The sequence below is a fragment of the Ranitomeya imitator genome, chromosome 5 (genome assembly GCF_032444005.1).
Source record: "Ranitomeya imitator isolate aRanImi1 chromosome 5, aRanImi1.pri, whole genome shotgun sequence".
NCBI classification, from domain to species: Eukaryota; Metazoa; Chordata; class Amphibia; order Anura; family Dendrobatidae; genus Ranitomeya; species Ranitomeya imitator.
Window position 1 is genome coordinate 546437003 of NC_091286.1, and position 25828 is coordinate 546462830.

Sequence of the window (25828 nt, forward strand, 5' to 3'; positions counted from 1 at the left end):
ACGAATATTAAAGGAAAGAATCCGAGGCTCTTCAACGTCATCCATCACATCATCGTGGGGCAGAAAGTTCCATAATCTCTCTGCTCTTACAGTAAAGAATCCCTGTCCATCATGACACTAAACCTTCTTTCCAGTAGACATAAAGGACGCCCCTTGTCATCTTGGCATCACACAGATCTCACACTCTTCATTCAAATATATTTGTCTCTTCTGTACCAGCCCTAGTTCAGCTTTGTTCTTCTATTACACTGGACTCCAAAATTATACACAGTGGGCTAATTTACTAATTACAATTTTCCAAATACCTGGTTCAAATAAAGCAAATTTATTAGGTGGCGGGTGATTTTTTTTTTGTGCCTCGTGTCTCTTAGAGAAAAAGGGGCAAAGCTTATGATGTGCCAAATTAAGAAAAAAAATTGTAGTAAAGTTTGTCAATCAGGAGCTGGTGTGATGTTCCACAAGTGTTTAAGTGGCAAATGTATCAGTCAGAACGAGCCAATGTGATAAATTGGGGGCATCAAAGTGGTACAATTCTAAGGCCTCCTTCACACGTCAGTGTTTCCGATACTCATCCGGTACACATTCATTCAAATGAATGGGTCTGCACACTCCGAAATGTCAGTTTTCTTAACAGCAGCACGGGCTACAAAATGTTCCGCACACGTGCACACTGATGACATATGGTTAAGCGGTACAGTTCACGCTGTTCCCAGGCGCCGGGTGTTGAAGGCAGCTCTCATCATTGTCGCCTCGTGTCCCTAAGAGCAGCAAGACCAGGAAAAACTGATGGGAGTTGTATTCACCACCCGTTGTGTACATCATGTAAAAAATTAAAAAAAAAAATGGAATGAGCTTTCATCTAAGTTTCATAACCAGCAGAGGGAAAGCCGAACGCAGGGGGCTGATGTTAATAATCTGGGAAAGTGTTCAATACACCAAAAGGTTCCCAGGCTATTAGTAACAACACCTGGCGCCAGGGAAAAGTGTGAACTATACAGCTTTTCCCAGGTGACGGAACGTGTCTAACTGATGAGGTACATGTATTCCACACGTATGTAACACATGGACACGGATAGCTCTGCTACTGGTTTCTCCAGTACCGGAAATATCAGGATGTGAGGACGGGGCCTAAAACAGTATTACTAAAACTGGCCAAATATTTCTAGTGCGTTCTAGTGATTAAGACGAGGAACCAGAGGAAGAAGAGGCAGGAAGCGTAACTGGTTATCACAAGTGACAAACCATGGCAGAGAATACCTGGTTCTGTGCGTCTCTGGGCACAGCGTCATTCTACAACGTGCAGCCTCCAGTCCTTACTACAACTGAATGAGACCCTATTGTGGCTCCATAATGAAAGCAGATATATGGCCGGGCACATGAGGCCTAGGGTGGGTAGCTGGGGCGAAACTTCCACACAAAGACTTACGCCCATAGACTCTTTCAGATTACGATAGACAAAATATGTGCCACAATAAAGAAATAAAACCCCTTGTAGTCATAAAGGATATCCTTTTATTAATAAACTGTAAGATTATTTACAAGCGGCAGAGAGGTCCGCTGTACTACTCCATAACACGTCCCTCCTTACCTGCAGGAAGTACAACCCCCAGCGTAACATCAGTCCGATGAGAGCCTCAGGGGAGATCTACGCGCCGCTTCACTCGGCTCAAAGACATGACATTATGTGGTAAAGGTCGTGTATTCCTACACTGTCGCGGTATACATGGTTACCCATTCAGCGGTATGGACTCATTTACTTAATATTGCGCACTATGCGGCGGCAGTGGTTCGTTTTCATCTCGGCGAGCGCTTGCTCCAGCTCCTGGATCATATGGATTAGTGTGGCGGGGTCTGTCTGTAATACGCTGGTCTTCAGCTCACTGTTCTCCTCCAGATGCAGCTTCATGGTGACGGTGGGCTTTATCTGGTGCCTCAGGCTTCGGCTGGCCAGCTACATGGGAGCGGATATGACATGTGTTAGCCTCATTCAACCCACACACAGGGGGCTTCTGATATATTCAACAGCACAATACTGCCCCCTAGTGGCCAGATGCCGCAGTTATGTGTACTGCACGTAACATCAGCAAGTATCAGGTACACATGTGGCATTAGGAGGAATTGTGAAGTGGGTCACATTTTCACCATACATTATATGAAGCTTTGCATAGGACTGCTAGAATAGAGAAACAATTCAGCTCTGCTCATTATTAATGACCTAAACAGATAGAAACTATGAGCGTTATAACATCCCAATGACTGCATTATTGGGTGCAAAGCTGCTTTTGGCAAGTTTAGAAGTGACTACTTTTTAATTCGTATAGGAATAACCAGTGCCATGGTGGGAGAAGATGGGGTGCATGTATTCCCCCCCCCCCCCCAAAAAAAAAAAAAAAAAAAAAAATGATGAGGCCTTCAGGGCCAATTCTAAGGAAGTCTGTTGCCATATCAGTTAGTTTGTGTCTGAAGAAACTACCCAGAATATCCCCTACAGAAAGAGTGTGTAAACTCCATGCAGATGTTGATATTGGTCAGCTTTAAACCACTGTGCTAACCACTGAGCCACCATGCCCCCAGTATATTAGGACTTTTACTACGAGCGAGTCCCTATATCCATACTCAATCACTTTCCTGACACCATGAAAAATATAGCCAGGGTGGGGAGACATCATCTTCCTGCGGACATAGTACCCTCTACTATGGGGGAGCACTCATTGCAGGTGCTGATGGCGAGCAAAGCTAGCGTGCCTCTTGATGGTCCATATGGCCTAATATCGGGGAGAGTACAGAGGACTCATTTGCACGGGCCTGTTGTATTTCTGAGGGCCGCCTCTGTATTCTACTACAGGAGGCTGGGGTAGAGCTGAATCCCCTGTATTCTTCCCAATCGGCTACATTGGAATTACCATTCTTTGGTGGCATGGCATATTAGCTACGGTGACCTGCCATTATATTACCCTGCCCGTAGATATCTGATCTAATAGTTACTGGACAATGGTTACAAAGTAACAGGACCACAAAACACCCGTGTGATATGACTATCAAGGTGTGTGTGTGTGTGTGTGTGTGTGTGTGTGTGTGTGTGTGTGTGTGTGTGTGTGTGTGTGTGTGTGTGTATCTATATATAGTACAGACCATAAGCTTGGACACACCTTCTCATTTAAAGATTTTTCTGTATTTTCATGACTATGACAATTGTACATTCACCCTGAAGGCATCAAAACTATGAATTAACATGAATTAACACATGTGGAATTATATACTTCACAAAAGTGTGAAATAACTGAAATTATGTGTTATATTCTAGGTTCTTCAAAGTAGCCACCTTTGGCTTTGATGACTGCTTTGCACACTCTTGGCATTCTCTTGATGAGCTTCAAGAGGTAGTCACCAGGAATGGTTTTCACTTCACAGGTGTGCCCTGTCAGGTTTAATAAGTGGGATTTCTTGCCTTATAAATGGGGTTGGGACCATCAGTTCTGTTGTGCAGAAGTCTGGTGGATACATAGCTGATAGTCCTACTGAATAGACTGTTAGAATTTGTATTATGGCAAAAAAAAAGCAGCCACCTAGTATATTGCACAGCCACGTAGTATATTGCACAGAGACACGTAGTATACAGCAGAGACACGTAGTATACAGCACAGACACGTAGTATACAGCACAGACACGTAGTATACAGCACAGACACGTAGTATACTGTTTTATTAATATCAGCGGATATGAACCATTATATATATATATTAGAGAATGAAATATAAATAGCCTTAAAAGCAGAAATATCAATGGGAATGTGGAAGTAAGAGGAGTCTTAAGCACCTTAGCACATTGCACTTTATACACCAAGGTAACACATGGAGCGTTTATTAAATATAATGTAAATTCATCATAATAACTGTGAACATATGTATGGCTATTTACTATGTAAATGATTGAAAGGTATATATATATATATATATATATATATATATATATATATATATATATATATATATATATATATATATATATATATATATATATATATATATATATATATATATATATATATATATATATAGACACAATTTGTTACCACCCACTGCTTGAGAAAGGCTCAGTGCGAGCCGAAACGTCGCGAGATGTGGGCCTGAAATAAACTTCACAGCTTTTTCACCTTCACAATCTATTGGAGTGCTGCCTTCTTTTTTTGTTTGGTATATATATATATATATATATATATATATATATATCTATATCTATATATCTATATATCTCTATCTATCTCTCTCTATATCTCTATCTATCTATATACTAGCTGAAGAGCCCGGCGTTGCCTGGGCATAGTAAATATCTGTGGTTAGTTATAGCACCTCTAAATAATATAAACACAGAATACACTGGCGCTATATTAGTACACACAATGGAGGTCACACCCGTGCTGCTGGTAAATCAGACAGATACTGTGCTAAATCTGTCAGGGACAATAAAGACAAAGAGAGATACCGCGCTACAAGTGGCCAAGACCTAACTGAAGAGATAAGTACATATAGATAAAATCAACCTAATACCCTGAAAGAATGGGGCCGATACACCCAGTCTAAATAGACCGTGCGGGATGTATAATCCCAAATTCTGCCTGCGAAGTAGCCTGATAAGATAGTAACTGCTAGGACTAAACTGCTACCGTAACAGAAAATAATGACTGCTATATGGCAGACACACTTACCTGCCCAGCTTAGGGAGGTATGTAGGAGAAGTCCGGCGGCTAGTAGAGATGCAGGGAGCCGATGAAATGTGCTAGCCTGTTCCCTGCCCCGCTTAGGGAGGTATGTAGGAGAAGTCCGGCGGCTAGTAGGAATGCAGGGAGCCGATGAAATGTGCTAGCTTGTAGCGGTGCTCACTCAGGCTCAAGGTGAGCGAGCATGCCCCAGTGCCTATGTTAGCAAGTGCTAGGTGGGGGGTGCGTGGAGCTCCGTGCAGCGCCAGAGACGTCCCGGCCGGAGGCGTCCCTGGATGCACGAGGAAAAAAAAAAAAATGGCCAACGCTGCTGCGCAGTGTGTGAAGTCACTGGCCTATGGAGCCCTAGCAGGGTCAGTATAACCAACGCGTTTCGGAGTGTACCGCACTCCTGACGAAGGAGTGCGGTACACTCCGAAACGCGTTGGTTATACTGACCCTGCTAGGGCTCCATAGGCCAGTGACGTCACAGCGTCGGCCATTTTTTTTTTTTTCCTTGTGCATCCAGGGACGCCTCAGGCCGGGACGTCTCTGGCGCTGCACGGAGCTCCACGCATTTCATCGGCTCCCTGCATCTCTACTAGCCGCCGGACTTCTCCTACATACCTCCCTAAGCTGGGCAGGTAAAGGTACCTTCACACAACGATATTGTTAACGATATCGTTGCTTTTTGTGACGTAGCAACGATATCGTTAATAAAATCGTTATGTGTGTGACAGCGACCAACGATCAGGCCCCTGCTGGGAGATCGTTGGTCGCTGAAGAAAGTCCAGAACTTTATTTAGTCGCTGGATCTCCCGTGGACATCGCTGGATCGGCGTGTGTGACACCGATCCAGCGATGTCTTCACTGGTAACCAGGGTAAACATCAGGTTACTAAGCGCAGGGCCGCGCTTAGTAACCTGATGTTTACCCTGGGTACCAGCGTAAAAGTAAAAAAAACAAACACTACATACTTACCTACCGCTGTCAGTCCCCAGCGCTGTGCTTCTCTGCTCTGGCTGTGAGCGTCGGTCAGCCGGAAAGCAGAGCGGTGACGTCACCGCTCTGCTTTCCGGCCGCTGTGCTCACACAGACAGTACAGGAGGAGTGCAGAGCACAGCGCTGGAGGACAGACAGCGTTAGGTAAGTATGTACTGTTTGTTTTTTTTACTTTTAGGAAGGTAACCAGGGTAAACATCGGGTTACTAAGCGCGGCCCTGCGCTTAGTTACCCGATGTTTACCCTAGTTACCGGCATCGTTGGTCGCTGGAGAGCGGTCTGTGTGACAGCTCTCCAGCGACCAAACAGCGACGCTGCAGCGATCCGGATCGTTGTCGGTATCGCTGCAGCGTCGCTTAATGTGAAGGGGCCTTAAGTGTGTCTGCCATATAGCAGTCATTATTTTCTGTTACGGTAGCAGTTTAGTCCTAGCAGTTACTATCTTATCAGGCTACTTCGCAGGCAGAATTTGGGATTATACATCCCGCACGGTCTATTTAGACTGGGTGTATCGGCCCCATTCTTTCAGGGTATTAGGTTGATTTTATCTATATGTACTTATCTCTTCAGTTAGGTCTTGGCCACTTGTAGCGCGGTATCTCTCTTTGTTTTATAGTTATAGCACCTCACTTCTCTTATTTTGCCATCACACCTCTCATTTTCCCAATCACATCTTTCATTTTCCCCCTCACATCTCTCATTTTCTCCCTCACACTTCTCATTTTCTCCCTCACTCCTCTCATTCCCCCCTAACACTTGTCATTTCAACCTCACATCTGTCATTTTCCGATCACTCCACTATTTTCCCTCACTCCTCTCATTTTGCACTCACACTTTTTCATTTTCACCTCACACCTCTCATTTTCACCTCAGTATATACATGTTTGTCATCTCCCTTATATATAGTATACACCTGTATGTCATCTCCTGTATATAGTATATACCTGTATGTAATCTCCCCTGTATATAGCATATACCTGCTGTGTGTCATCTCCCCTGTATATAGTATATATCTGTGTGTAATCTCCTCCTGTATATAGTATATACTTGTATGTCATCTTCTATATATAGCATATACCTGTATGTCATCTCCTCCTGTATATAGTATATACCTATAGGTCATCTGCTCCTGTATATAGTATATACCTGTGTGTCATCTCCTCCTCTATATAGTATATACTTGTGTGTCATCTCCCCTGTATATAGTATATACCTGTGTGTCATCTCCTCATGTATGAGACCTCGTTCACACGTTATTTGCTCAGTATTTTTACCTCCGTATTTGTAAGCTAAATTGGCAGCCTGATAAATCCCCAGCCAACAGGAAGCCCTCCCCCTGGCAGTATATATTAGCTCACACATACACATAATAGACAGGTCATGTGACTGACAGCTGCCGTATTTCCTATATGGTACATTTGTTGCTCTTGTAGTTTGTCTGCTTATTAATCAGATTTTTATTTTTGAAGGATAATTTTTTGTGTTTTAGGGCGAGTTTCGTTTGTCAAGTTGTGTGTGTTGAGTTGCGTGTGGCGACATGCATGTAGGTATATACTATATACAGGAGGAGATGACATACAGGTATATATTATATATAGAAGGAGATGACACACAGCAGGTATATACTATATATAGGGGAGATGACACACAGCAGGTATATACTATATACAGGGGAGATGACATACAGGTATATACTATATACAGGAGATGACATACAGATGTATACTATATATAAGGGAGATGACAAACATGTATATACTGAGGTAATGAGGTGAAAATGAGAGGTGTGAGGTGAAAATGAAAAGGTGTGAGTGCAAAATGAGAGGAGTGAGGAAAAATAGTGGAGTGATCAGAAAATGACAGATGTGAGGTTGAAATGACAAGTGTTAGGGGGGAATGAGAGGAGTGAGGGAGAAAATGAGAGATGTGAGGGGGAAAATGAGAGGCGTGATGGGAAAATAAGAGAAGTGAGGTGCTATAACTAACCACAGATATTTACTATGCCCAGGCAACGCCGGGCTCTTCAGCTAGTCTAATATATAAAGCTGAATGTGTGTGTGTGTGTGTGTGTGTGTGTGTGTGTGTGTGTGTGTGTATGTCCGGGATTGGCATCTGCACCGTTGCAGCTACAGCCACAAAATTTTGCACAGTCACACGTCTGGACACCGAGAGCGTCATAGGCTATGTTGTGAGGCAAAATTTTAACCCCGCGCGTTCCAATTCACCAAACAATTTTGCCCCTATCTACATAATGGGGAAAAAAGTGAAAGGAAAAGTGTTGGAGGCAAATTTGACACATGAAACACAAAAGTCGCCACGCAAAACTCGCCACACGCAAAACTCGCCACATGCAAAAACTAGGCTCACGCAAAACTCGCCACAAGTGCAAAACTCACCTCATGGAAAACTCGCCACACGCAAAACTTGCACACGCGGAAAAATTCCCACATGCACAAAAGTTGCAACACATGCAAAAGTTGCCTGACACAAAACTTGCACATACGCAAAATGCACCACACATAAAACTCGCCACGTGCAAAACTCGCCATGCGCAAAATTTGCTGCACACAACTTGCTACACTAACCTGTCACATGCAACTCGACACACCAAAAGTTGCTACACGCATGTCGCCACACAAAACTCATCTCACAAAAGTCGGTACATGCAACTCATCACACACAACTTGACACATGAAACTCACCCTAAAACACACACAAGTCTGGTATTATCCTTCAAAAATAAAAATCTGATTAATAAGCAGACAAACTACAAGAGCAACAAATGTACCATATAGGAAATCCGGCAGCTGTCAGTCACATGACCTGTCTATTATGTGTATGTGTGAGGTAATATATACTGCCAGGGGGAGGGCTTCCTGTTGGCTGGGGATTTATCAGGCTGCCAATTTAGCTTACAAATACTGAGGTAAAAATACTGACCAAATAACGTGTGAATGCGGTCTAATACAGGAGGAGATGACATACAGGTATATACTATATACAGGAGATGACACACAGGTATATACTATATACAGGAGGAGATGACACAGGTATATACTATATACAGGAGGAGATGACACACAGGTATATACTATATACAGGAGCAGATGACACAGGTATATACTATATACAGGAGCAGATGACAACCTGGTATATACTATATACAGGAGGAGATGACACACAGATATATACTATATACAGGAGGAGATGAGACACAGGTATATACAATATACAGGAGGAGATGACATACAGGTATATGCTATATATAGGAGAAGATGACACAGGTATATACTATATACAGGAGAGATGACACATACTATATACAGGAGGAGATGACACACAGATATATACTATATACAGGGGAGTTTACACACAGGTATATACTATATACAGGAGGAGATGACATACAGGTATATACTATATATAGAAGGAGATGACATACAGGTATATACTATATATAGGAGGAGATGACACAGCAGGTATATACTATATACAGGGGAGATAACATACAGGTATATACTATATACAGGAGATGACATACAGGTGTATGCTATATATAAGGGAGATGACAAACATGTATATACTGAGGTGAAAATGAGGGGTGTGAGGTGAAAATGAAAAGGTGTGAGTGCAAAATGAGAGGAGTGAGGGAAAATAGTGGAGTGATGGGAAAATGACAGATGTGAGGTCGAAATGACAAGTGTTAGGGGGGAATGAGAGGAGTGAGGGGGAAAATGAGAGATGTGAGGGGGAAAATGAAAGATATGATTGGGAAAATGAGAGGCGTGATGGGAAAATAAGAGAAGTAAGGTGCTATAACTAACCACAGATATTTACTATGCCCAGGCAACGCCGGGCTCTTCAGCTAGTCTATCTCTATCTATCTATCTATCTATCTATCTATCTATCTATCTATATATATATATATATATATATATATATCTATCTATCTCTATCTATATATATATATATATCTCTCTCTATCTATCTATCTATCTATCTATCTATATATATATATATATCTCTATCTATCTATCTATCTATCTATCTATCTATCTATATATATATATATATATATATATATATATATATCTATCTCTATCTATATATATATATATATCTCTCTCTATCTATCTATCTATCTATCTATCTATCTATATATATATATATATATATCTCTATCTATCTATCTATCTACACATCCTGTAAAAAATGTTTTGGCTCCTGTCACTTTATATATTCGGTGACCAGAAAAACTGAAGTGTACAAAATATAAGGGAATGATCTATTTAGATTATTATTATTATAATATTCTTCATTACTTTCTTGCCAATTACACAAGCGAGCTGAAAACCACAGTAAGTCCCCAGCCCTGGAGCCGGACCCCTGATTCGGTGTTCTGCCTGTGTACAGCAGGTCAGGTGAGCACCTCGGCATCAGGCAGCCCATCAGCCATCTTGAACATTAATATTGTCCTTAGGTGTGCTCTGCTTTATTTTTATCTTTCTGATTCAGGTGGAGATTGATGAGCTCCCTGACAGCCCTTTCTGAAGCTACAGTGAGGGGGTGGCCTGTTGGGAGTAATGCTGGGACTGTTGGCTGAGGTGGGGGAGACAGTCCTGCTGTGGTCACTGGTGGAAGAGGCTGGGGGCAGTTGCACTGTGACTATTGTAATGCCTGCTGGACAACAGGGAGGACACATCTCGCACTACCAGAGATGAGCACTTGTACAGTGAGGCGCCAAACATTTCTCTGCAGAGAACATTAGAATTAACGCAGCAATTTTACATGATAAATGCAGGGAAATTACATTGTATTTCACGTACCTGGACATCCAGCCGCCACTCAAGGTTATGGTAATGAGGAAGATTTGGCTGAAGCTCACTGAGAATCCGCCGGATCTCTTTCCTGTGCTCCAAATACAACTGCAGAAGGACTTTATTCAGTTCTTCAGAAAATCCCAAAACAAGCACAGAGTCTTGGAAATCAATGTCAGAGATCTGTGGAAGAAGAACATCTCCATGAAAGCACAGCACCCAAGCACTGAGGACTATCAGACAGAAGCCGGCTCACTCACCAGCAACTTAGAGCTCTCCGAGAGCAGATACGTGAGCCCCTCTACGGCCTGCTGGACTGTCGTACTGCTCACCTCCAGCTTCCCTGTGAAGAGAAAAGTGTCATGGTACAGTGCTGCATCAGCCTTTTAGAGTGATTATTGGTGATCACTATGACAGAGATCTTTACATGATGGAATCAGTCCATAGAAAAACTATCCCGGTGGTTGCCTGCACTCACAGTGAATATTCATTTCTCTGTAATAGCGGGCACAGTAATCGCAGTCGTCGACTCCTGCAGTGGCCGGGTGATCATGTGTGACCACTACTTAAGAGAAAATAATATTTACTCAGGGCAGTACATATTCATTCCCTTAAGTAGCAGGCACATGTGTCGCCTGGCTGCAGCTGACACTGTGTGCGCTACTAAATAGCAATGAATACTCACTGCTCTCCACGCACATAGTCCAGGCGTTGAGAGCAGCGGGTATTGCAGCAGCTGTCCTCTGCTTGTAAGCAGTGCATGACGTCACTGCCATGCGCTGCCTACAAACGTAAATCAGCTGCTGGCACCGGAACAAGATGCTGCGAGGGAGCATAGGGAAGGTAAGTAGGATGGTTTATTTTATTAAATGTTTTTCTGATGGGGGACATGCATACCAGGATGGAAAGGAGAGGGCCACGCGCACCGGGATGGGGATGAGGGGGCCACGCGCACCAGGATGGGGATGAGGGGGCCACGCACACCAGGATGGGGATGAGGAGGCCACGCACACCAGGATGGGGATGAGGGGGCCACGCACACCAGGATGGGGATGAGGGGGCCACGCACACCAGGATGGGGATGAGGGGGCCACCCACACCAGGATGGGGATGAGGGGGCCACCCACACCAGGATGGGGATGAGGGGGCCACGCACACCAGGATGGGGATGAGGGGGCCACGCACACCAGGATGGGGATGAGGGGGCCACGCACACCAGGATGGGGATGAGGGGGCCACGCACACCAGGATGGGGATGAAGGGGCCACGCACACCAGGATGGGGATGAGGGGGCCACGCACACCAGGATGGGGATGAAGGGGCCACGCACACCAGGATGGGGATGAGGGGGCCACGCACACCAGGATGGGGATGAGGGGGCCACGCACACCAGGATGGGGATGAGGGGGCCACGCACACCAGGATGGGGATGAGGGGGCCACGCAGACCAGGATGGGGATGAGGGGGCCACGCAGACCAGGATGGGGATGAGGGGACCATGCACACCAGGATGGGGATGAGGGGACCATGCACACCAGGATGGGGATGAGGGGGCCACGAACACCAGGATGGGGATGAGGGGACCATGCAGACCATGGTAGGGATGAGGGGGCAATGCATCCCCGGTTTACACTCGAGTCCATACATTTTCCCATTTTTGTAAGGTAAAATTAAGGCTTATACTTGAGTATATACGGAATACTGATGCATGTCCTGTCAGAGACTTATGGCTCCACTGCAAAGCAACGTTATCACGTCATCCTCCGAGACATATAGACGTGCATGTCCATCACTTACGTGCCGCTCCTTCATAGACTTTGGGATTTGAACCTTTTCGCAGAAATTCTACTGCAATCCGACCAAACTCTCCAACAACTATGAAAACGAAAAAGAGAACAAAAGTTACCTCTCTGTGGGGTAAGGGGTGAAATCATCAGATCAGTGTTGAACACAAGAGAAAACATTGGTCAGTGTAGAAAAAGCACTTAGACTACAGAAGCATTTCTCTAACATCACTGGATTATAGTAAAGGGGAGATCCACTACTCGGAGAATCCCTCCTGAATCCCCATGTTTGACCCCAGCAAAATATCACCTATACTGCCCTCCGGTGCCAGCGTTGTTTATTACAATAACCATTGTATTTCTATAGCGCCATCGTATTCCGCAGCACTTTACATTACAGAGAGAACTTGTACAGACAATACACATTACAGCATAACAATAAGCACATAAATAACAGATACCAGGAGGAGTGAGGGCCCTGCTCACAAGCGTGCAAACTATGGGGAAATAGGGGAGACACGGAACGTGGACGGTAACAATTGCTTTCATTGTATGGCCAGCCATAAATATAAGGAATCAGGTGTTCATGTAAAGCTGCATGAACCTGTTACCAATCACTATGTGTAAAAGTACAGACACAGAGGCTATTAAATGCATAAAGGGTGTGAGAACAGATGATAAGAGGGTCCTGGTTTTGAAGGAAATTTTGTATGGGAAAAACAGTGATCGTTAGGCTGGGTTCACACTGCGTTACTGTGACCCGTTTAACGGACTACGTTACACCGCGGTGTAACGTAGTCCGTTAACGCCGCCATTACTTTCAATGGCGGACGCATCGCTAGGGCACGGCCACAATGGGCGTGCGCTAGCGATGTGCCGTCATTGAGTGACAGACCCGAGACGCGGGCTGCAGCGTTTCTGGGTCCGTCACTGCTAGCGCAGATGGAGCTAGCAGATGCTCCATCTGCGCTAGCGCTGTGCAAACGTCGGCACTTGCGTTACAGCAGCCCGTTTAACGGATGTGCTGAACGGACTGCACAACGCAAGTGTGAACTTAGCCTTAGGTGAGGAGAGGCGATAAGCAAGCCTGAAGAAATGTGGTTGTAGGGCACCATTAAAACTGTATCAGCACTGTCTCTGTCGGGGTTCATGTCAGGCAATCCCTGAGGCCAATCAGACCTGAGTACACTCACCTCTTCTCAAATATAGTGTCACACACCCGGTTGTGGCGCCTACTAGAAAACTCGTCCGCACAGGATCACAGCACAGATACACATGGCACGAGCAGTGTGATACCAGGGGGCAGTATGAGGCGGGGGGTCCGCACAGGATCACAGCACTGATATATCTGACACGAGCCATGTGATACAGGGGGCAGTATGAGGCGGGTGGTCCGCACAAGCTCACAGCACTGATATATATGGCACGAGCAGTGTGATACCAGGGGGCAGTATGAGGCGGGGGGTCCGCACAGGATCACAGCACTGATATATCTGACACGAGCCATGTGATACAGGGGGCAGTATGAGGCGGGTGGTCCGCACAGGATCACAGCACTGATATATCTGGCACGAGCCATGTGATACAGGGAGCAGTATGAGGTGGGTGGTCCGCACAGGATCACAGCACTGATACATCTGGCACGAGCCATGTGATACAGGGGGCAGTATGAGGTGGGTGGTCCGCACAGGATCACAGCACTGATATATCTGGCATGAGCCATGTGATACAGGGGGCAGTATGAGGTGGGTGGTCCGCACAGGATCACAGGACTGATACATCTGGCACGAGCCATGTGATACAGGGGGCAGTATGAGGTGGGTGGTCCGCACAGGATCACAGCACTGATATATCTGGCATGAGCCATGTGACACCAGGGGGCAGTATGAGGCGGGTGGTCCGCACAGGATCACAGCACTGATATATCTGGCATGAGCCATGTGATACAGGAGGCAGTATGAGGCGGGTGGTCCGCACAGGATCACAGCACTGATACACATGGAACGAGACGTGATACAGGGGGCAGTATGAGGCGGGTGGTCCTGACAGGATCACAGCACTGATATATCTGGCATGAGCCATGTGATACAGGGGGCAGTATGAGGCGGGTGGTCCGCACAGGATCACAGCGCTGATATATATGGCACGAGACATGTGATACAGGGGGCAGTATGAGGCGGGTGGTCCGCACAGGATCACAGCGCTGATATATGTGGCACGAGCCATGTGATACAGGGGGCAGTATGAGGCGGGTGGTCCGCACAGGATCACAGCACTGATATATCTGGCATAAGCCATGTGATACAGGGGGCAGTATGAGGCGGGTGGTCCGCACAGCATCACAGCACTGATATATCTGGCATGAGCCGTGTGATACAGGGGGCAGTATGAGGCGGGTGGTCCGCACAGGATCACAGCGCTGATATATATGGCACGAGACATGTGATACAGGGGGCAGTATGAGGCGGGTGGTCCGCACAGGATCACAGCACTGATATATCTGGCATGAGCCATGTGATACAGGGGGCAGTATGAGGCGGGTGGTCCGCACAGGATCACAGCACTGATATATGTGGCACGAGCCGTGTGATACAGGGGGCAGTATGAGGCGGGTGGTCCGCACAGGATCACAGCACTGATATATCTGGCATGAGCCATGTGATACAGGGGGCAGTATGAGGTGGGTGGTCCGCACAGGATCACAGCACTGATATATATGGCACGAGCCGTGTGATACAGGGGGCAGTATGAGGTGGGTGGTCCGCACAGGATCACAGCACTGATATATCTGGCATGAGCCATGTGATACAGGGGGCAGTATGAGGCGGGTGGTCCGCACAGGATCACAGCACTGATATATATGGCACGAGCCGTGTGATACAGGGGGCAGTATGAGGCGGGTGGTCCGGACAGGATCACAGCACTGATATATGTGGCACGAGCCGTGTGATACAGGGGGCAGTATGAGGCGGGTGGTCCGCACAGGATCACAGCACTGATATATCTGGCATGAGCCATATGATACAGGGGGCAGTATGAGGCGGGTGGTCCGCACAGGATCACAGCACTGATAAATCTGGCATGAGCCATGTGATACAGGGGGCAGTATGAGGCGGGTGGTCGGCACAGGATCACAGCACTGATATATCTGGCATGAGCCATGTGATACAGGGGGCAGTATGAGGCGGGTGGTCCGCACAGGATCACAGCACTGATATATGTGGCACGAGCCGTGTGATACAGGGGGCAGTATGAGGCGGGTGGTCCCCACAGGATCACAGCACTGATATATCTGGCACGAGCCATGTGATACAGGGGGCAGTATGAGGTGGGTGGTCCGCACAGGATCACAGCACTGATATATGTGGCACGAGCCGTGTGATACAGGGGGCAGTATGAGGCGGGTGGTCCCCACAGGATCACAGCGCTGATATATGTGGCACGAGCCATGTGATACAGGGGGCAGTATGAGGTGGGTGATCCGGACAGGATCACAGCACTGATATATCTGGCACGAGCAGTGTGATACAGGGGGCAGTATGAGGCGGGTGGTCCGTACACGATCACAGCACTGATATATATTGCACGAGCCGTGTGATACAGGGGGCAGTATGAGGCGGGTGGTCCGGACAGGATCACAGCACTGATATATGTGGCACGAGCCGTGTGATACAGGGGGCAGTATGAGGCGGGTGGTCCGCACAGGATCACAGCGCTGATATATATGGCACGAGCCGTGTGATACAGGGGGCAGTATGAGGCGGGTGGTCCGCACAGGATCACAGCACTGATATATCTGGCATGAGCCATGTGATACAGGGGGCAGAATGAGGCGGGTGGTCCGCACAGGATCACAGCGCTGATATATATGGCACGAGACATGTGATACAGGGGGCAGTATGAGGCGGGTGGTCCGCACAGGATCACAGCGCTGATATATGTGGCACGAGCCATGTGATACAGGGGGCAGTATGAGGCGGGTGGTCCGCACAGGATCACAGCACTGATATATCTGGCATAAGCCATGTGATACAGGGGGCAGTATGAGGCGGGTGGTCCGCACAGCATCACAGCACTGATATATCTGGCATGAGCCGTGTGATACAGGGGGCAGTATGAGGCGGGTGGTCCGCACAGGATCACAGCGCTGATATATATGGCACGAGACATGTGATACAGGGGGCAGTATGAGGCGGGTGGTCCGCACAGGATCACAGCACTGATATATCTGGCACGAGCCATGTGATACAGGGGGCAGTATGAGGCGGGTGGTCCGCACAGGATCACAGCACTGATATATGTGGCACGAGCCGTGTGATACAGGGGGCAGTATGAGGCGGGTGGTCCGCACAGGATCACAGCACTGATATATCTGGCATGAGCCGTGTGATACAGGGGGCAGTATGAGGTGGGTGGTCCGCACAGGATCACAGCACTGATATATCTGGCATGAGCCATGTGATACAGGGGGCAGTATGAGGCGGGTGGTCCGCACAGGATCACAGCACTGATATATATGGCACGAGCCGTGTGATACAGGGGGCAGTATGAGGCGGGTGGTCCGGACAGGATCACAGCACTGATATATGTGGCACGAGCCGTGTGATACAGGGGGCAGTATGAGGCGGGTGGTCCGCACAGGATCACAGCACTGATATATCTGGCATGAGCCATGTGATACAGGGGGCAGTATGAGGCGGGTGGTCCGCACAGGATCACAGCACTGATAAATCTGGCATGAGCCATGTGATACAGGGGGCAGTATGAGGCGGGTGGTCGGCACAGGATCACAGCACTGATATATCTGGCATGAGCCATGTGATACAGGGGGCAGTATGAGGCGGGTGGTCCGCACAGGATCACAGCACTGATATATGTGGCACGAGCCGTGTGATACAGGGGGCAGTATGAGGCGGGTGGTCCCCACAGGATCACAGCACTGATATATCTGGCACGAGCCATGTGATACAGGGGGCAGTATGAGGTGGGTGGTCCGCACAGGATCACAGCACTGATATATGTGGCACGAGCCGTGTGATACAGGGGGCAGTATGAGGCGGGTGGTCCCCACAGGATCACAGCGCTGATATATGTGGCACGAGCCATGTGATACAGGGGGCAGTATGAGGTGGGTGGTCCGGACAGGATCACAGCACTGATATATCTGGCACGAGCAGTGTGATACAGGGGGCAGTATGAGGCGGGTGGTCCGCACACGATCACAGCACTGATATATATTGCACGAGCCGTGTGATACAGGGGGCAGTATGAGGCGGGTGGTCCGGACAGGATCACAGCACTGATATATGTGGCACGAGCCGTGTGATACAGGGGGCAGTATGAGGCGGGTGGTCCGCACAGGATCACAGCGCTGATATATATGGCACGAGCCATGTGATACAGGGGGCAGTATGAGGCGGGTGGTCCGCACAGGATCACAGCACTGATATATGTGGCACGAGCCGTGTGTACAGGGAGCAGTATGAGGCGGGTGGTCCGGACAGGATCACAGCACTGATATATCTGGCACGAGCCGTGTGACACAGGGGGCAGTATGAGGCGGGTGGTCCGCACAGGATCACAGCACTGATATATATTGCACGAGCCGTGTGATACAGGGGGCAGTATGAGGCGGGTGGTCCGGACAGGATCACAGCGCTGATATATATGGCACGAGCCGTGTGATACAGGGGGCAGTATGAGGCGGGTGGTCCGCACAGGATCACAGCGCTGATATATATGGTACGAGCCGTGTGATACAGGGGGCAGTATGAGGCGGGTGGTCCGCACAGCACTGATATATGTGGCACGAGCCGTGTGTACAGGGGGCAGTATGAGGCGGGTGGTCCGCACAGGATCACAGCACTGATATATATTGCACGAGCCGTGTGTACAGGGGGCAGTATGAGGCGGGTGGTCCGCACAGGATCACAGCACTGATATATATTGCACGAGCCGTGTGATACAGGGGGCAGTATGAGGCGGGTGGTCCGCACAGGATCACAGCGCTGATATATATGGCACGAGCCGTGTGATACAGGGGGCAGTATGAGGCGGGTGGTCCGCACAGGATCACAGCGCTGATATATATTGCACGAGCAGTGTGATACAGGGGACAGTATGAGGCGGGTGGTCCGGACAGGATCACAGCGCTGATATATATGGCACGAGCCGTGTGTACAGGGGGCAGTATGAGGCGGGTGGTCCGCACAGGATCACAGCGCTGATATATATGTGGCACGAGCAGTGTGATACAGGGGGCAGTATGAGACGGGTGGTCCGCACAGGATCACAGCACTGATATATCTGGCATGAGCCGTGTGATACAGGGGGCAGTATGAGGCGGGTGGTCCGCACAGGATCACAGCGCTGATATATATGTGGCACGAGCAGTGTGATACAGGGGGCAGTATGAGGCGGGTGGTCCGCACAGGATCACAGCACTGATATATCTGGCATGAGCCGTGTGATACAGGGGGCAGTATGAGGCGGGTGGTCCGCACAGGATCACAGCACTGATATATCTGGCATAAGCCATGTGATACAGGGGGCAGTATGAGGCGGGTGGTCCGCACAGGATCACAGCACTGATATATCTGGCATGAGCCATGTGATACAGGGGGCAGTATGAGGCGGGTGGTCCGCACAGGATCACAGCACTGATATATCTGGCATGAGCCATGTGATACAGGGGGCAGTATGAGGCGGGTGGTCGGCACAGGATCACAGCACTGATATATCTGGCATGAGCCATGTGATACAGGGGGCAGAATGAGGCGGGTGGTCCGCACAGGATCACAGCGCTGATATATATGGCACGAGCCATGTGATACAGGGGGCAGAATGAGGCGGGTGGTCCGCACAGGATCACAGCGCTGATATATATGGCACGAGCCATGTGATACAGGGGGCAGTACGAGGCGGGTGGTCCGCACAGGATCACAGCACTGATATATGTGGCACGAGCCATGTGATACAGGGGGCAGTATGAGGCGGGTGGTCCGCACAGGATCACAGCACTGATATATGTGGCACGAGACATGTGATACAGGGGGCAGTATGAGGCGGGTGGTCCGCACAGGATCACAGCGCTGATATATGTGGCACGAGCCATGTGATACAGGGGGCAGTATGAGGCGGGTGGTCCGCACAGGATCACAGCACTGATACATCTGGCATGAGCCGTGTTATACAGGAGGCAGTATGAGGCGGGTGGTCCGCACAGGATCACAGCACTGATATATCTGGCACGAGCAGTGTGATACAGGGGGCAGTATGAGGCGGGTGGTCCGCACAGGATCACAGCACTGATATATATTGCACGAGCCGTGTGATACAGGGGGCAGTATGAGGCGGGTGGTCCGGACAGGATCACAGCACTGATATATGTGGCACGAGCCGTGTGTACAGGGAGCAGTATGAGGCGGGTGGTCCGGACAGGATCACAGCACTGATATATGTGGCACGAGCCGTGTGATACAGGGGGCAGTATGAGGCGGGTGGTCCGCACAGGATCACAGCGCTGATATATATGGCACGAGCCATGTGATACAGGGGGCAGTATGAGGCGGGTGGTCCGCACAGGATCACAGCACTGATATATGTGGCACGAGCCGTGTGTACAGGGAGCAGTATGAGGCGGGTGGTCCGGACAGGATCACAGCACTGATATATCTGGCACGAGCCGTGTGATACAGGGGGCAGTATGAGGCGGGTGGTCCGCACAGGATCACAGCACTGATATATATTGCACGAGCCGTGTGATACAGGGGGCAGTATGAGGTGGGTGGTCCGCACAGGATCACAGCGCTGATATATATGGCACGAGCCGTGTGATACAGGGGGCAGTATGAGGCGGGTGGTCCGCACAGGATCACAGCGCTGATATATCTGGCACGAGCCATGTGATACAGGGGGCAGTATGAGGCGGGTGGTCCGCACAGGATCACAGCACTGATATATGTGGCACGAGCCGTGTGTACAGGGAGCAGTATGAGGCGGGTGGTCCGCACAGGATCACAGCACTGATATATCTGGCACGAGCCGTGTGATACAGGGGGCAGTATGAGGCGGGTGGTCCGCACAGGATCACAGCACTGATATATATTGCACGAGCCGTGTGATACAAGGGGCAGTATGAGGCGGGTGGTCCGCACAGGATCACAGCGCTGATATATATGGCACGAGCCGTGTGATACAGGGGGCAGTATGAGGCGGGTGGTCCGCACAGGATCACAGCGCTGATATATATGGCACGAGCCGTGTGATACAGGGGGCAGTATGAGGCGGGTGGTCCGCACAGGATCACAGCACTGATATATCTGGCACGAGCCGTGTGATACAGGGGGCAGTATGAGGCGGGTGGTCCGCACAGGATCACAGCACTGATATATGTGGCACGAGCCGTGTGTACAGGGAGCAGTATGAGGCGGGTGGTCCGCACAGGATCACAGCACTGATATATCTGGCACGAGCCGTGTGATACAGGGGGCAGTATGAGGCGGGTGGTCCGCACAGGATCACAGCACTGATATATGTGGCACGAGCCATGTGATACAGGGGGCAGTATGAGGCGGGGGGTCCGCACAGGATCACAGCACTGATATATCTGGCACGAGCCGTGTGATACAGGGGGCAGTATGAGGTGGGTGGTCCGGACAGGATCACAGCACTGATATATATTGCACGAGCCGTGTGATACAGGGGGGCAGTATGAGGTGGGTGGTCCGGACAGGATCACAGCACTGATATATATTGCACGAGCCGTGTGATACAGGGGGCAGTATGAGGTGGGTGGTCCGGACAGGATCACAGCGCTGATATATATGGCACGAGCCGTGTGATACAGGGGGGCAGTATGAGGCGGGGGGTCCGCACAGGATCACAGCACTGATATATATGGCACGAGCCGTGTGATACAGGGGGCAGTATGAGGTGGGTGGTCCGGACAGGATCACAGCACTGATATATATGGCACGAGCCGTGTGATACAGGGGGCAGTATGAGGCGGGTGGTCCGCACAGGATCACAGCGCTGATATATATGGCACGAGCCGTGTGATACAGGGGGCAGTATGAGGCGGGTGGTCCGCACAGGATCACAGCGCTGATATATATGGCACGAGCCGTGTGATACAGGGGGCAGTATGAGGCGGGTGGTCCGCACAGGATCACAGCACTGATATATATGGCACGAGCCGTGTGATACAGGGGGCAGTATGAGGCGGGTGGTCCGCACAGGATCACAGCGCTGATATATATGGCACGAGCCGTGTGATACAGGGGGCAGTATGAGGCGGGTGGTCCGCACAGGATCACAGCACTGATATATGTGGCACGAGCCGTGTGATACAGGGGGCAGTATGAGGCGGGTGGTCCGGACAGGATCACAGCGCTGATATATATGGCACGAGCCGTGTGATACAGGGGGCAGTATGAGGCGGGTGGTCCGCACAGGATCACAGCGCTGATATATATGGCACGAGCCGTGTGATACAGGGGGCAGTATGAGGCGGGGGGTCCGCACAGGATCACAGCACTGATATATGTGGCACGAGCCGTGTGATACAGGGGGCAGTATGAGGCGGGTGGTCCGCACAGCACTGATACAGCTGTCCTAGCGTGTCGTTTATTCCACATGGTCTATGCTTCATCCCCTGAAAAAGGGATTTAAAATAGTGTACAGCTGTCACCCTTCACCTCTGTCACCCCCAGAGGAATGCATGACGGTGAGGGGCACGCCCCAGAAGTGGGAGCAGCTGATTGCAGGTCTCTGCTGCGCCTCCACCACAAATAACCATTTCAATGAGAACAATCACTTACGGAATTGTCCTTCATGCAACTGCCCTGGAACATTCATGAAAACTAATGACACAGACAGAGGAAGACACCATCTGTGAGATGACAGCAGGGGTGCAGATAGGGCATTACAGCACCCCCGTCACTCATGACATTATTAGACTCTCCCAGTCACGTGACTCACCGGCGCTCTCCACCTGGGTGAGGATCTGCAGATGTGCGCGGTGCTCATCGCTCAGCACCAGCAACATGATGTCCGGGGAGCCTCAGTGTACGAGGTCTCCGCAACCAGCCCCTCATCACATGACAGCTCCAGAGTGTGCACCCAACCAAACCCTCCGGTTGGAAACAGCGCACTCAGTATTTGTTCCGCCCACACTTCGTATTGTCGCCATCTAGTGGTCACTTGTTATAATGCACAGAAATGCGTCCTTTCCTACAGAGGTGTAGCTATGCAGTTTCTGTGTCTTCTATAGGATTCCCATGAATGCTGCTCACTGCTCAGTGCTGTGCAGGAGCTCAGGGAAGCACATGCGCAGTAAGTATGCATTGCATTCAGAAACATTTATTTAGTTTTCCTTGACCAGGGATTGTCATGGTGCGGAGGTTGCGCTCTTATACACGGGCGCTGGTTACGGAAACATCGATCCTCCATGGCTAGTAGTGCAATGTTCTGATAATATACGTCCTGAATATTGTTATTGTTATATTATTCACACCGGGCATTTGGCTCTTCCCACTTGTTTCTGTTCACCTGGAAATTCAGTATATAACACCTTTAGTGCTGCGTGTTATATATTTGTAAGGGCAGTCTCACACGTAAAAATCGGTACCGGAATTGTCCGTGTGTCCGTGTGCTTACCGTGAGCATCAGTGTGGCAATGCATCAGCATTAGCAGGTTTCTGCTAATAACCAAGAAAAATTATCTTTCACAATTGGTGCAGAATCCAACCAGAGGAGCAGCACTTTTAGACCTAATACTATCTAATAGACCTGACAGAATAACAAATCTGCAGGTGGTTGGGCATTTAGGAAATAGCGACCACAATATTGTGCAGTTTCACCTGTCTTTCACTAGGGGGACTTGTCAGGGAGTCACAAAAACATTGAACTTTAGGAAGGCAAAGTTTGAACAGCTTAGAGATGCCCTTAATCTGGTAGACTGGGACAATATCCTCAGAAATAAGAATACAGATAATAAATGGGAAATGTTTAAGAACATCCTAAATAGGCAGTGTAAGCGGTTTATACCTTGTGGGAATAAAAGGACTAGAAATAGGAAAAACCCAATGTGGCTAAACAAAGAAGTAAGACAGGCAATTAACAGTAAAAAGAAAGCATTTGCACTACTAAAGCAGGATGGCACCATTGAAGCTCTAAAAAACTATAGGGAGAAAAATACTTTATCTAAAAAACTAATTAAAGCTGCCAAAAAGGAAACAGAGAAGCACATTGCTAAGGAGAGTAAAACTAATCCCAAACTGTTCTTCAACTATATCAATAGTAAAAGAATAAAAACTGAAAATGTAGGCCCCTTAAAAAATAGTGAGGAAAGAATGGTTGTAGATGACGAGGAAAAAGCTAACATATTAAACACCTTCTTCTCCACGGTATTCACGGTGGAAAATGAAATGCTAGGTGAAATCCCAAGAAACAATGAAAACCCTATATTAAGGGTCACCAATCTAACCCAAGAAGAGGTGCGAAACCGGCTAAATAAGATTAAAATAGATAAATCTCCGGGTCCGGATGGCATACACCCACGAGTACTAAGAGAACTAAGTAATGTAATAGATAAACCATTATTTCTTATTTTTAGTGACTCTATAGCGACAGGGTCTGTTCCGCAGGATTGGCGCATAGCAAATGTGGTGCCAATATTCAAAACGGGCTCTAAAAGTGAACCTGGAAATTATAGGCCAGTAAGTCTAACCTCTATTGTTGGTAAAATATTTGAAGGGTTTCTGAGGGATGTTATTCTGGATTAGCTCAATGAGAATAACTGTTTAACTCCATATCAGCATGGGTTTATGAGAAATCGCTCCTGTCAAACCAATCTAATCAGTTTTTATGAAGAGGTAAGCTATAGACTGGACCACGGTGAGTCATTGGACGTGGTATATCTCGATTTTTCCAAAGCGTTTGATACCGTGCCGCACAAGAGGTTGGTACACAAAATGAGAATGCTTGGTCTGGGGGAAAATGTGTGTAAATGGGTTAGTAACTGGCTTAGTGATAGAAAGCAGAGGGTGGTTATAAATGGTATAGTCTCTAACTGGGTCGCTGTGACCAGTGGGGTACCGCAGGGGTCAGTATTGGGACCTGTTCTCTTCAACATATTCATTAATGATCTGGTAGAAGGTATACACAGTAAAATATCGATATTTGCAGATGATACAAAACTATGTAAAGCAGTTAATACAAGAGAAGATAGTATTCTGCTACAGATGGATCTGGATAAGTTGGAAACTTGGGCTGAAAGGTGGCAGATGAGGTTTAACAATGATAAATGTAAGGTTATACACATGGGAAGAGGGAATCAATATCACCATTACACACTGAACGGGAAACCACTGGGTAAATCTGACAGGGAGAAGGACTTGGGGATCCTAGTTAATGATAAACTTACCTGGAGCAGCCAGTGCCAGGCAGCAGCTGCCAAGGCAAACAGGATCATGGGGTGCATTAAAAGAGGTCTGGATACACATGATGAGAGCATTATACTGCCTCTGTACAAATCCCTAGTTAGACCGCACATGGAGTACTGTGTCCAGTTTTGGGCACCGGTGCTCAGGAAGGATATAATGGAACTAGAGAGAGTACAAAGGAGGGCAACAAAATTAATAAAGGGGATGGGAGAACTACAATACCCAGATAGATTAGCGAAATTAGGATTATTTAGTCTAGAAAAAAGACGACTGAGGGGCGATCTAATAACCATGTATAAGTATATAAGGGGACAATACAAATATCTCGCTGAGGATCTGTTTATACCAAGGAAGGTGACGGGCACAAGGGGGCATTCTTTGCGTCTGGAGGAGAGAAGGTTTTTCCACCAACATAGAAGAGGATTCTTTACTGTTAGGGCAGTGAGAATCTGGAATTGCTTGCCTGAGGAGGTGGTGATGGCGAACTCAGTCGAGGGGTTCAAGAGAGGCCTGGATGTCTTCCTGGAGCAGAACAATATTGTATCATACAATTATTAGGTTCTGTAGAAGGACGTAGATCTGGGTATTTATTATGATGGAATATAGGCTGAACTGGATGGACAAATGTCTTTTTTCGGCCTTACTAACTATGTTACTATGTTATGTTACTAGTGTGGCACACGTGCGGCAGACGTGTGCCGCCCGTGTGCCAACTGGGTACCACACGGACCGTGCAGGAGACAGCGCTACAAGTAAGTGCTGTCCCCTGCATCTGGTGCTGAAGCCACCATTCATATCTTCTTTCCAGCAGCGTTCGCTGGAGAGAAGATATGAAAAATCCTTTTTTTTTTTTTAGTTTTCGTGTTTAAAATAAAGATCCCTGTCCCCACCCCCTGTGTGCCCGCCCGCTGTTAATAAAATACTCACCCGGCTCCCTCGCAGCGTCCTCTCCTGGCCGCACCTTTGCCTGTATGAGCGGTCACGTGGTGCCGCCCATCACAGTCATGAATATGCGGCTCCACCCCTATGGGAGGTGGAGCCGCATATTCATGACTGTAATCGGCGGCACCACTTGACCGCTCA

The 25828-nt window shown here is 48.4% G+C and overlaps 1 protein-coding gene across 1 annotated transcript; it reads right to left on the bottom strand.

Moving 5' to 3' along the window:
* Positions 1 to 1489: 1489 nt before the first annotated feature.
* COMMD2 (COMM domain containing 2) lies at positions 1490 to 22431 on the bottom strand. The gene is made up of 5 exons (XM_069727626.1): positions 22281 to 22431; positions 12313 to 12390; positions 10776 to 10858; positions 10525 to 10698; positions 1490 to 1951 (listed from the first exon to the last, which is right to left on the bottom strand). The coding sequence occupies exons 1-5, from the start codon at positions 22345 to 22347 to the stop codon at positions 1754 to 1756; spliced, it is 600 nt and encodes a 199-aa protein (XP_069583727.1). The 5' UTR covers positions 22348 to 22431; the 3' UTR covers positions 1490 to 1753.
* Positions 22432 to 25828: the final 3397 nt, after the last annotated feature.